Source organism: Oncorhynchus masou, chromosome 23, assembly GCF_036934945.1.
Source record: "Oncorhynchus masou masou isolate Uvic2021 chromosome 23, UVic_Omas_1.1, whole genome shotgun sequence".
NCBI classification, from domain to species: domain Eukaryota; kingdom Metazoa; phylum Chordata; class Actinopteri; order Salmoniformes; family Salmonidae; genus Oncorhynchus; species Oncorhynchus masou.
This window is the reverse complement of record NC_088234.1, coordinates 22,876,482-22,890,250: the sequence shown is the minus strand read 5'-3', so window position 1 is coordinate 22,890,250 and position 13,769 is coordinate 22,876,482. Positions and strand designations below refer to the sequence as shown.

The 13,769-nt window shown below is 39.9% G+C and overlaps 1 protein-coding gene across 1 annotated transcript in view; it reads left to right on the top strand.

Annotated features, from left to right (window-relative positions):
- LOC135510600 (adhesion G protein-coupled receptor L3-like) overlaps positions 1 to 13,769 on the top strand; it is a 355,347-nt gene that overhangs the window by 289,397 nt on the left and 52,181 nt on the right. The window contains 1 exon segment of the mRNA XM_064931641.1: positions 12,040 to 12,159. Coding sequence (XP_064787713.1) covers positions 12,040 to 12,159 — 120 coding nt within the window.

The following is a 13,769-nucleotide window of genomic DNA, read 5'->3' as shown; positions in this document are numbered from 1 at the left end:
GGAATATATAACATTGGTCCCATATGACTTGATTTACTTATTTTCAGCACAACAAAAATATTGAACCTTTATTTAACTAGGCAACTCATTTAAAGAAGTCAGTCTTATTTACAGTGACGGCCTACCAGAAGGCAAAAGGTCCTCTGTGGGGACGGGGGCTGGGATTAAAAACACAAATATAAGACAAAACACACATCACGACATGAGAGACAACACAACACTACATAAAGAGAGACCTAAGACAGCAACATAGCATGTCAGAAACACATGACAACACAGCATGGTAGCAACACCACACGACAACAGCATGGTAGTAACACAACATGGTAGCAGCACAAAACATGGTACATGCATTATTGAGCACAGACAACAGCACAAAGGGCAAGAAGGTAGAGACAACAATACATCACGCGAAGCAGCCACAACTGTCAGAGTGTCCATTATTGAGTCTTTGAATTAATCGGGAATAGCAAAGCGTATTTCGCAAAGCAAGATGGAGCGTGGCCCTTGCAACGCAGTGATTGTAGGTTTGATTCCGCTGGGGCCACCCATACCCACACCCACACTTTAGATAAAAGTGTCTGCTTAATGTCATGTATTATATTATAATGTTACAAGATATGCAAAGAGCTTTTTGATTATTTTAAATGATAAAAGATTCGACAATTGTTCAAGGCAAAGCCAGCAGGAAAAGTGTCTCGTCTCACAGAACAGTGGCTGTTGTCTCATCACATCTGGTTAAACAGACTACATTTTCAGCCTCGCCTCCAATTGCCATTAATATTAGCATTAGCCATCCTAATGTGATTATTCTGGTCGTCCAAGGGGAACCAGTTGGGACAAACTAAATTCCTGTATGATCGTGCTGCATCTTGGTAAACAGAGGGTAAGCGAGAGGGCTTTGCTAGTCCCGATATAGTGCACTTCTTTTGAACAGAGCCCTATGAGCCCTCTTCAAAAGTAGTGCACTACACAATGAATGCCATTGGAGATACAGCCACAGTATTAGTGATCATTATTTGAGCTTAGTTTAATGAGGGGGCCAATTCTAAGTGACTGTATTCAAGTTCATTCAGATCCTGATGGGATAATAGGAAATACTGTAGAATGACTTATCCACTGGTTGTTCCATACGCCTAACGGAGGCAAGATGGATATTGATGTAGTACTATTTAACTACTCTATATTGCTGTTGTATAGCTATTTAGAGGACCAAATGGCATGATGCATCAATTTTAACTATGAAACAGAAAGCGTATGTGTTGGAACACAATAACAGTTTATTTTGATAACGTCAAAATAAACAACACCCTACCCCGACCACCAAGATGCACGGTCAAGACGCGAGTCAAATTATGAGTACATCAGTAGCCTCAGTAGCCTAAACATCATTATTAGCGCCAAGTGGCCTTGATAAATAGTGAAACTCTGCAAAAAAAAGCAATAATTGCATTATAATGAATGTAAGGGCTCCATTTCCGGCTGGCGTTAAGGCGGCACTAGTGTCAAACACGTGTTAGTTTGACATTTTCCAGCCCATAACGCCACGTTTGACAAAGGTTCAACAAACTATCTGTCTTATATCAACTCGCTAGTGCTCAGATGGGCAGGGTTTAAATATTTCTGTGTGTGTGTGTGTGTGTGTGTGTGTGTGTGTGCGTGTGTGTGCGTGTGTGTGCGTGTGTGTGTGTGTGTGTGTGTGTGTGTGTGTGTGTGTGTGTGTGTGTGTGTGAGAGTGTCCTTAAATACATGATCCAAAGTGGTGATTTCAGGCAGCACTGAAATTTAGACCAACCGAAACATGGTTTTAGCTGCAACGCAGTGGGTTATGGCATGAATTTTGACAGCAGAAATGCGCACTGCCCATTTCAAATCAAGTCAAATCAAATTGTATTTGTCACATACACATGGTTAGCAGATGCGAGTGTAGCGAAATGCCGTGGGCATGGAACAAGAGTAACCTACTGTGCTTTTGGTGCCTGTATACTTTGTATTTAGAAAAATAAAAATAAATGTTTTGTTGTATTTTATTCAAAACCAAGCATATCCTCCTCTCAATTAAGTTTTCTTTCCCCTTCTGTTTTAAAAATCTGCCCAATGCAATTGCGAAGTAGTCAAGACTGACGATAAAGGGTTTTGCTCCTGAGACAGTTTGGAAATACATCTTAATCGCCAAAGCTTTATTAGAAGATCAAGTTTGAGAGAAGTAAAACAGGGAGCTTTGTATCTATGCATTGTCGGCAGGCCCACATTATTTTAGCCATGCAGGCCCTGTTCTGGACGTGCGTACAGCCTCCATGATGTAGGCTAAGTGCCAATCATGAAATGAAGAGAGGAGAGAACCTCCTGAATACCAGTGCACCTCGTGTTTACCTGTAAAAAAAACTTGCTTGCTTTCCGTTTCATATGTTAAAAACTCAATCCCTCCCTTTGGCCTACTATAACAAAGGCAGGTTCAACAGCAGTGTGTCTTTTTTGTATTTTTTATGATATCATTACATTTGGCATTATTTTTATTATTTTTCTTGTTTTACTGATTGCTTGTTTTTCGTTACATTTTATTACAACCGAACTTATTAGAATTATACACCTTCCTGGTTTTATGGCGACAACGCGCTTGCAATGCAACTTCTTGGAGATGTGTGAATGCCACCTGTAAGATGCATCCGTGTATGTTCATTAAACACAGGCCTATTTGGGAGCAGTATAACAGTGAGTGGACATTCTTCCTTTCTATTTCTATTGGATATTTGTCCAGCTACTGTGAAACGTTTGGATGTGTGTTAAACCCTCCATAGTCTGCGTTGTTTCAATAGTAACTGCCCACAGGGAGAAATGGTGTCATAGTGTGACACAGCCTATTTAAAACATGTTCATTGTGCTTATTTCTTCTCTTTTTAGGCTTTATGCATAATTTATTTAATCTTGTTTATTGACCATTTTTGGCCTGTCCATGCTCAGCCATAATGCAATTTACAGTAGGCCTAGCCCCTATATCATTTTGAATGCTATTGAAGCCATGCAAGTATTTGTAGACTGCAAATGGTTTCAAGTGAAGGTATTTGGCAAAGATGGGTCTACACTTTGTTATATCATTTCTGGAAGCCATTTAACGAACTGTAACGGACGAACATTGGAATTGGAGTTGATTCCAAGGCAGTACTGTACATGAAAGAACGTAAATACACAAGTTGAAGCAACCACATATTTAGCCATGGAGAATGTTCTGATTGGCCAGTGAGGGGCCTCGACACACCCACAACATGTTTATTCATCAAACCCAGCCCTTTGGTGCCAACGCCAGCAAGTTCTCGTATAATTGTAATAGTGAAAATTGCTCAAATATTTCAGACACATCCCTGGAACAGTAGAGCTACGGCCTGCGCTTAGATTTACCTTTGCATTAGGTTTGTTAAAATAGAGCACGAGATGTCGATATGACAGAAGTAAAAAGAAAAGTCAGTTATTGTCAGCTCGTGTTTATGTGCTTCTTCACACAATGGCATCAGGTGGATTTCAGTTAGCTGCTATCCCTTGTCCTAACAGTTGACACAATTTCCGTAGCTTTCACTTGCTTGACACACTTTGACATACCTTTGTTTGGTTGTAGTGTGTAATATTCTCTCATTCTCCGGTTCGCTCTTCACTGGGTCCCCTTCCTCTTGTCATTCTTCAGCACTGTTGTGGAGTACAACCGCTGTTCAGGTGTCTTATTTTGCACAGAGGGAGGGAGCTCCAGTCTGACTTTGTTCATGCAGGCTCGAGTGTTGGAGAATGTGGTGGTGAGGCTTGTGGAACCTTACGTTGGCAAGACGAGCAATGTCTCCATGGACTACTTCTGCACTTCACTGCCATTGGCGAACAAGTTACTTGCAAAAAAACAAACAAGTCTGGCCAAGGAGGCAAATGGGCAAAACCATTCAAAAAAATGACATGCCCTCCTTAAACTGGTTATATCTCCAGTTCTGTTTGTGATAATACGATTCTAACACCGACAGTGTGTTATATAGACATTTTTAGGAAAAGTCAAGGATGAATGGGGTCATATCTTAAAAAAATGTCTGTAATAAATTAAGTGGTTCTAGTGTTGGTTTTTAAAAATACTTGATTTAATTGTGTTGTTCTCCACAATATTTGATTAAGTTTGTCTTTCAATTAAGTATAGCTATATCAAGTGTCTCATGTCTGGTTCTGCTCTTTAGTTTGCGTACCAAACTGTACCCTATTCCCAATATAGTGCACTAGTTATGACTAGAACCCTATGGGCCCTGTTCAAAAGAAGTGCACAAAATTCGGAATGGGATACCATTTGGGACGCAACCATAGTTCAGGTTACTTCTTGCTATTGATCCTGGGTGCTCTAATAACTACCAATGGGCTCTTGAGAATTCCAAAAGAGATCAAACGTCAACCACTAAACATTCCCAGACTCTTAGGGGGCAAGCTCATCTCAGTTTGGAGTAGTTGACCTCCATTGGTTGTCACCTGTAAATGTACCTAATTATCTTAAATTACCCTATTTATATCTGTACGAATTCCTTAACTTGAGTTAACCCTGGTTCTATGCATCCTGGTCAAGGCCTGAGGATATTTTGGGGATTGAAATATACTAATAGCAGTTGAGTGAAAGTGGAATGTTGACACTTTTCTCCCACGATAAGCCCTTCACTGTGTGTTTTTGTGAGAAATGTTCTTCCCCGTGCCCCTAGGAGATGAAACAGGAAGATCTGTTGGATGACACAAACATTTTGAACAACTGGCTTCATCAGTTGTTGAATTGTGGACTAAACAAATCAGCAGTTCACATTTAAAACGGTTGCTGAAAACAGTTGTAAGGAACGGGGGAAGGGGAAGGAGGCGAGTAAATTAAACATGTTTGCGAGCTGAAGAAACGGCCAGTGTATTGAGCATTAAGGAAAGATGATATATCTCCCTTAGCTTAAAGGGATTTGGGATTTTTTTTAGTCTCTTGCTACCATGGCAACCTCAAAAATATAGGTCTGCCAAGTCGAAAGAAGCAGCCGGCATTGGGGAATTAAAAAAAATGGAATTTATTGTCTCTGGCACTCAATTTATCAGGATATTAAGGGATCTTAGCCCCGTTTGAAAGGAAACAAAACAATCCCTCACGGCAAACTACCTCCCCACCCCCTCGGCAGATGTGTTTTTATATCCTTCATGGAGGTAGTCAGGTTAATCATGCACAGTGACATATTTACTAGGCCTTGCTATGCCTAGTTTGCCAGCCAATAAGGTTTGTTTGTTACCCGCGGTCCCAGGTGACCACCCCTCCAAGTACATTAGTATTGAGAGACCCACAACATAGCAGTGTGTCCACTGCTTTGATGTTTGCTCTTTCAAAGGCAATTAATGCAGAATGTATAGTGCCTTCAGAAGGTATTCACACCTCTTGACTTTTTCCATACTTTGTTGTGTTACAGCCTCAATTTAAAATAGAAATGAACAAAAATATAAACGCAACATGTGAAGTGTTGGTGCTGTGTTTCATGAGCTGAAATAAAAGATCCCAAAAATGTTCCATATGCACAAAAAGCTTATTTCTCTCAAATGTTGTGCACAAATTTGTTTACATCCCTGTTAGTGAGCATTTCTTCTTGCCAAGATAATCAATACACCTGACAGGTGTGGCATATCAAGAAGCTGATTAAATAGCATGATCATTACACAGGTGCACCTTGTGCTGGAGACAATAAAAGGCCACTCTAAAAGGTGCAGTTTTGTCACACAACACAATGCCTCACATTTTAACAGGAGAGTGCAATTGGCATGCTTGACTGTAAGAATGTCCACCAGAATGTAATTTTAATTTTTCTACCAAAAGCAACCTCAGTCATTTAAAGAAATTGGCAGTACGTCCAAACGGCCTCACAAGTTGAGTGAGCGAGCGGTTTGCTGATGCCAACGTTATGAACGGAATGCCCCATGGTGGCAGTGGGGTTATGGTATTGGCAGGCATAAACCAAGGACAACAAACACAATTGCACTTTATCGTTGGCAATTTGAATGCACAGAGATACCGTGATAATGAACAGCCTCATGTCAAAATGATCTGTACACAATTCCTGGAAGCTGTAAATGTCCCAGTTCTTCCATGGCCTGCATACTCACTAGACAATGTTACCCATTGAGCATGTTTGGGATGCTCTGGATTGAAGTGTACGAACACATGTTCCAGTTCCCGCCAATATCCAGCAACTTCGTACAGCCAATGAAGAGGAGTGGGACAACATTCCACAGGCCACAATCAACAGCCTGATCAACTCTGCAAAGGAGATGTGTCGCGCTGCATGAGGCAAATGGTAGCCACACCAGATACTGACTGGTTTTCACGCCCTCACTTTTTTTTAAAGATATCTGTAACCAACAGATGCATATCTGCATTCCCAGTCAAGTGAAATCCATAGATTAGGGCCCAAGGAATGTATTTCAATTGCCTGATTTCATTATATGAGCTGTAACTCAGTAAAGTCTTTGAAATTGTTGCATGTTACATTTATATTTTAGTTTAGTATAGATTAAATTGAGATTTGTGGCCTACACACAATAACCCATAATGTCAAGTGGAATTATGTTTTTAGACATTTTTATGAGGATGGATCAACAACATTGCAGTTACTCAACAATAGTAATCTAATTGACAAAGTGAATAGGAAGCCTGTACATAATAAAACATATTCCAAAACATGCATCCTGTTCGCAATAAGCCCTTTATGTAAAACTGCAAGAATGTGGCTACAACATGAACTTATTGTCCTGAATACAACGTTACGTTTGGGGCAAATCCAACAACAACACATCACTGAGTACGACTGTTCATATTTCCAAGCATGGTGGTGTCTGCATCATGTTATGGGTATGTTTGTTATGGGCAATGAATAGGGAGTTTTTTTAGGATAAAAAGAAACAGAAGGGAGTTAAGCACAGGAAAATCCTAAAGGGAAACCTGGTTGTCTGCTTTCCAAAAGACACTGGGAGACAAATTCAACTTTTAGCAGGACAACAACCTAAAACACAAGGCCAAATATAAACTGGAGTTGCTTACCAAGACAACATTAAATGTTCCTGAGTGGCCTAGTTACAGCTTTGACTTAAATCTATGGCTTGAAAATGGCTGTCTAGCAATGATCAACAACCAACTTGACAGAGCTTGAATTTAAAAAAAATGTTAATGTGCAAATATTGTACAATCCAGATTTGCAAAGCTCTTAGACTTACCCACAACGACTCACTGCTGCTTATGTAAATGAGATTTCTGTATTTCATTTAAAATAAATTTCCAAAAATGTACAAAAAACATGCTTTCACTTTGTCATTATGGGGTATTGTGTGTAGATGGGTGAGAACAAAAGTATATTTAATCAATTTTGATTTCAGGGTACAACACAACAACATGTGTGGAATAAGGGGTGTGAATAGCTTCTGAAGGCACTGAATGTGTTACTTTCTACGCCACTCCTTTGTGTGAAAAATAGCCATTTTAATGTACTCACAAGCAATACAAAATCCAGGAGATGTTTCCTGTTTTCATGCTCTGGTTACTGGTAGTATGTACACCTCACTAAACGAGCTCCCAGTAACACTGTTAGTGTGTGTGTCTGTGTGCGCGCGCCTATGGATGGGGGTTGGTGGTGTGTGTGCGTGCCTGCATGCCAATACAGTGTGTTAAGCTTCTGTACACCTTTTGTGTGTTTGCGTGTGTGCATCACTCCCTCTCATCGTTAATCTTATGAGCAGATTTCTGCCGATTAGCATATTATTTAAATCAGCTTTGAATGCTACCCCGTGCACAACAGAATCTATTGCGGCTGTGTCCCATGCCTAAAGCCAGTCTTAAACCTTTTTTGTCATCGCTCATCCACCAGGATGAAAAACATTCCAACTGACTCAGTTCGCCCTGGAGTTTTGGGATTGTTACAGTAGGTATCTCTGCCATTGTATCTTTCCAATTGAATAGGAATACATGTTGCCATCTCCAAAGGAATCGGAATGTTAATGTTCATGTTCTTTTTAAAAGTGAAAGCATGGCATGAGAACAACTTGGTTTTTTTTAGGGTAACGACAATAGGAGGATTATGCCTTTCCTCTGTAGTTGTTTGGTGCGTTTGAGGTAACCTTGGCCTTCAAGCCAGAAGTTAAAAGAAGTTTGAGACCTTTTGATGGCGTCTCTCCCATCTCTGTCCAGGCCTGTGTTCAAATAGTATTGGTTTTCCTTCAAATACTTATAGCCGTTCGATTGGACCTGCCTGAAGTGACAGGTGGGCAGGGTTTGCACTTTTGGGAATATTCCATTGGTACCATTGTGCCCGACAAATTCAAGTGTAGTATTTGCAGGCCCAATGCAGCCATTTTTATACCAATATCAAACCATTTCTGAGTATCAATTAAGCACCTTACTAAAAATATTTTTAAAAAGGACAAAAATAGCTTTTTAGCAAAACAATATTTCAAGCAAGAATGTGGGGAGGGGAAAACTAGCTGTTATTGGCAGAGAGGTTTGGAACTCTTTTTCTTTTTTATTGGGCTAGTAGCTCTATACACTCGTGCTCGTATCATCCAACCTATAGTGTATCTAACTGAAATATGCAGACTGATGGATTAAAAGTACATTTACATTGTAATACTTCTGACAGCCAACTTTCTAGCTCCACCCATCTGGACATTCCCAGAAGGCATTGATTGAGTCATTGTTAGTTTTACACTTAAGACATGACTCTTCCATTGTGCTGTAGAATTTGTGAGTTTTGTCTATGTAATACAGTGCATTCTATAGATTAGTTGATACTGGATTAAGCGTAAATACCTTTTTAAAGAATGTCTTAAGTGGGGTAATGGGCATTATAAATACAAGTTTGTTATTAAGGCACATTTAAGTTCACATGTTCCAGAAGGCATTTAGATATATATTTTTAACACAATCAAATGCCTCTCCTGTGAAGTAGTGATGTGCAACATATGCCTATCTTCCTGAACCGGGTCACATTTGTGTAAATAGGGACGCTACTTTGTCCCAAAATGTTAAATAGAATTCTATGGGAAAACGATCCATTCCTGTTGTTTTTCTCCACGCGAATGTTTTAAGTGTCTAATATTTCTTCTCGGGTGATCTGATTTTAGGGATTGATTTATTTATGTCTGCTGATAGTTGCTTCAGTGTTGTTGAGTCTAAGAAGGCTGTAGGATCACCTTTTAAAATGATCACCGCTTTGATGTCGCACAATCAAGCCAAACATGTGCTTCACATTTCCATATCATAAGACTATTGTAATATACAGTGTCAACGTTGATGTTCACTAGGCTTGATGTGCAGTTACACGATGACTTGAAAGGACGCACATAACTCTGCAATGTTGGGTTGTATTGGAGAGAGTCAGTCTTAAATAATTTTCCACACAGTCTGTGCCTGTATTTAGTTTTCATGCTAGTGAGGGCCAAGAATCCACGCTCGCATAGGTACGTTGTTGCAAAGGGCATGAGTGTCTTAACAGCACGATTTGCCAAGGCAGGAAACTCTGAGCGCAGCCCTATCCAGAAATCTGGCAGTGGCTTCTGATTATATTCCATTTTCACAGAACTGTTTGTTGCGATTTCGATGAGGCTCTCTTGTTCAGATAAGTGGACTGGAGGCAGGGCATGAAAGGGATAACGAATCCAGTTGTTTGTGTCGTTTGTTTTGGGAAAGTCCCTGCGTAATTGCGCACCCAGATCACTCAGGTGCTTCGCTATATCACGTTTGACATTGTCCGCAAGCTAGCGTTCATTTGCACACAAAAAATCATACAATGATTGAAAGACCCGTGTGTTGTCCTTGTTAATGCAGACAGAAAGGAGCTCCAACTTCTTATTAATCATAGCTTAAATTTTGTCTCGCACATTGAATATTGTTGCGGAGAGTCCCTGTAATCTTAGATTGAGATAATTTCTGCAAGAAAAATATCACCCCGATAGGCCAATCATGTGAGAAACTCGTCATCATGGAAGCGGTCAGACAACATTTAAAAAAATATATATATTTTTAAATGTCAGTACTTTGCCTCTTGATAACCATGTCTCCCTGTCATGGATTTTGCGCCATCAGTACAGATACCAGCACATCTTGATCACCAAAGTCCATTTGATGTCACAAAGCTGTCCAGTACCTAAAAAATATCCTCTCCTGTTGTCCTGGTTTCAAGTGGTTTGCAGAAGAGGATGACCCCCCATAAACGTAACGGAGCTGTGCCAGGCCCGCCACATCTGTTTACTCATCCAGCTGCAACGCCAGTTAAGAACAAATACTAATTTTACAATGACGCCCTACCCCGATCAAACCCTCACCTAACCCGGATGATGCTGGGTCAATTGTGCGCCGCCCTATGGGACTCCCGATCATGGCCGGTTTTTGATACAGCCCGGGATCGAACCAGGGTCTCTAGTGATGCCTCTTGCACTGAGATGCAGTGCCTTAGACCGCTGTTCCACTCAGGAGAATAATTATACCAAATCGCACCAACGTAAAGGGTTAATAATTCATTTATCGCCTGGTGATGTGCATTAGGCTCGGTGAAACTCGCGCCTATGCAAACAAGCTGATTAGATGGTCCTTTGTAGATTGAACTCTCGACCAGCAACTATCAGGAAATAACACTGATCAAATGAATTTAAAATGTTAGTTTCATCAGCTGTTGTACAATATGATACAAAACACAGGACAAACATAATTGTCACTGCACTGGGCCTTTAAAAGAATAGAGGTGAGGTACCGTTGTTTTGATCGGTTTCTGTCAGTGTATTCTCAAACTGAATTCAAGCACGTGAAAAGTACGATATTGCTTATAACTGGAAACACTTATCTCCCTCACTAGCTTTAAGCACCAACTGTCAGAGCAGCTCACAGATTACTGCACCTGTACATAGCCCACCTATAATTTATCCCAAACAACTACCTCTTTCCCTACTGCATTTATTTTATTTATGTATTTATTTTGCTCCTTCGCACCCCATTATTTCTATCTCTACTTTGCACATTCTTCTACTGCAAATCTACCATTCCAGTGTTTTACTTGCTATATTGTATTTACTTTGCCATGGCATTTTTTTGCCTTTACCTCGCTTATCTCACCTCATTTGCTCACATTGTATATAGACTTGTTTATACTGTATTATTGACTGTATATTTGTTTTACTCCATGTGTAACTCTGTGTCGTTGTATGTGTCGAACTTTATCTTGGCCAGGTCGCAATTGTAAAACGTGTTCTCAACTTGCCTACCTGGTTAAATAAAGGTGAAAGAAAAAAAATAAAAGGATTGTTTGTTAATCTCCTATAAATGCTTCCTGTTCCGCTGCTATACGATGCCGCAGTCTTTGAACCACAAATTATGATCTTGCCTCAGACACAACAGCTGTTGAGCCAGTGCGCCAAAACCTGGCTGTCTTCACCATCCATCTCTATCTTGTCTACCCATCGCTTTCCACTCAGCTCACCCTGAAAAATTATAGCTTCCTTGAAGTGTGGGCCAAAGCGTTCCACGGCTTCAACTAATTCTTCAACCGTACAAAGCGAGGAAGTGTGCAACATGGCTCCCTGGATTACACCTGAACTCCTCCTCACTCGATGAAGAAAGTTTTGTGAGACGTGTATAACTCAGCCTTGATCAGAGGCTTCAGCGAGACGCTAGTCTTCAAAGCTTTCCAAAATCAGACGATATACTTCATTCAACACACCCAAGGAGTGGGGGGGGTGTGTTTCTAATTACTTTGTTGCTGTTACCCGCTTGTCTGCTTTGTTTCTGAACTGAAACAGCAGTGTTATGATGCACACAGTCAGAGCAGAACTGAGTTTCATATTACAATATAAAGCTATTGTTCAATGCTAACATGTTTTAGTAGGTTGACAGACCATAGTGATGGGTGCATGGATTATGACTCATAATGCTCATGTTATCCCAGATGGCATTCTCTTGCATCAACTGTCAACATTTGCACCCCTCATAATAAGGTTATTTAAATGGTCCTTTTCTTCTCATTTCCCTCTGTCCAGAGCTGGAGGTGGCCAGGATGAGTACGGAAGGAAATCTGCCCGACCTGAAATTCCCACAGAGCGGCCAAGGCAACTCCATCACCCTGTCGGCGAGCACTTTGAAACAGCATGGGAGAAATGGTAAATGGCTTTGCCTTAAATAAATGTTTACTGTACATCTCCAACTCCAGTCCTGAACAGCTTTTAGGTGTGCAGTATTTTGTTCCGTCACTTGGTGCTGGGCTGAAACGAAAGCCTGCATACTCTGTAGCTTATATAATTGTACATATAGCCCTCCGCCCCCACAAAGCATGCAACATAAACTGTTAATGGAGTATTTTAATTGTTTAAGAATAACACATTCTATAGGCCTTGCCAATGCATGTATATTCAAATTAATATTATATTCTAAAATATGTGAGAATAATGTGGACTTGCCTGACCAAATAAATGTAGATTTTTCTGTGGCCTATGCTGCCGACACAGTCACAAAAACCTGGTTCCTTTTGTAACGGAAGGATTTGTTGAAGCCATCATTAGATGTTGTCATCCTCATATTAACCACACCTGGTTTTACCGCAACAGAGTAGTGCAACACCCTACAATTGAAGCGACAGGAAACAAACGAAAGTGGCCATATCTCTCACAAAGCCGATCGAAAATGTAATCACTAATAATTATAAGGGAACAAGATAACTTATAATTTGGCTACAATAATTACACCAAATTGAGGAAATGTCAGATTTTCAAGGTAGACCTATCCCAGTACCTCCATTTCTGAGCTCCAAATTCAAATTCAAGTAGGCTACTTCAAGCCTCTTGTATTGTTATAAAATTGCAGGTGTAACATGGAAAACACAATGCATTTATGATTTTATTTCATTACCAGATCATGTTGTGGAGAACCCACTAGGCTGTCATTATGTCCAGAATAAATAATAGGAATAGCATTGGATGTTGCGCAGTAGACAAGACAAAGATGAGACAAAATTATCGCTGTGACTAAAATCTGACTACTAATCTCTTTTTGAAAGAGATTGAGAGCGTTTCAGTGACAATCACAATTAATATGTAACCGACTGGCGCAAATCAGTCTTATGTAGCAACATTTTAAATGTTTTTTTTTACATTTTACAATTTTCTACAAAATTGTATACAGTTGAGGAACAATGGGAAAGTAATTTTGCTTTAAAAGTTGATAAAGCCACAGAAAAACCCAGACATTTTCCAGCCAAAGAGAGGAGTCACAAAAAGCACAAATAGAGATAAAATTAATCACTAACCTTTGATGATCTTCATCAGATGACACTCATAAGACTTCATGTTACAGAATACCTGTATGTTTTGTTCGATAAAGTGCATTTTATATCCAAAAATCTAATTTTACATTGGTGTGTTATGTTCAGTAGTTCAAAAACATGCTGCGATTTTGCAGAGAGCCACATGAATTCACAGAAAGACTCATTATAAATGTTGATGAAAATTCAAGTGTTATGCATGGGACTTTAGATACAATTCTCCTTAATGCAACCGCTGTGTCAGATTATTATTTTTTTTAATGGAAAAAGCATAATCTGAGTCCGGCGCTCAGAGCCCAAACCAGCCAAAATAAATATCCGCCATGTTGCGCAGTCAACATTAGTCAGAAATAGCATTATAAATATTCACCTACCTTTGATGATCTTCATCAGAATGCACTCCCAGGAATCGCAGTTCTGCAATAAATGTTTGTTTTGTTTCAATAATGTCCA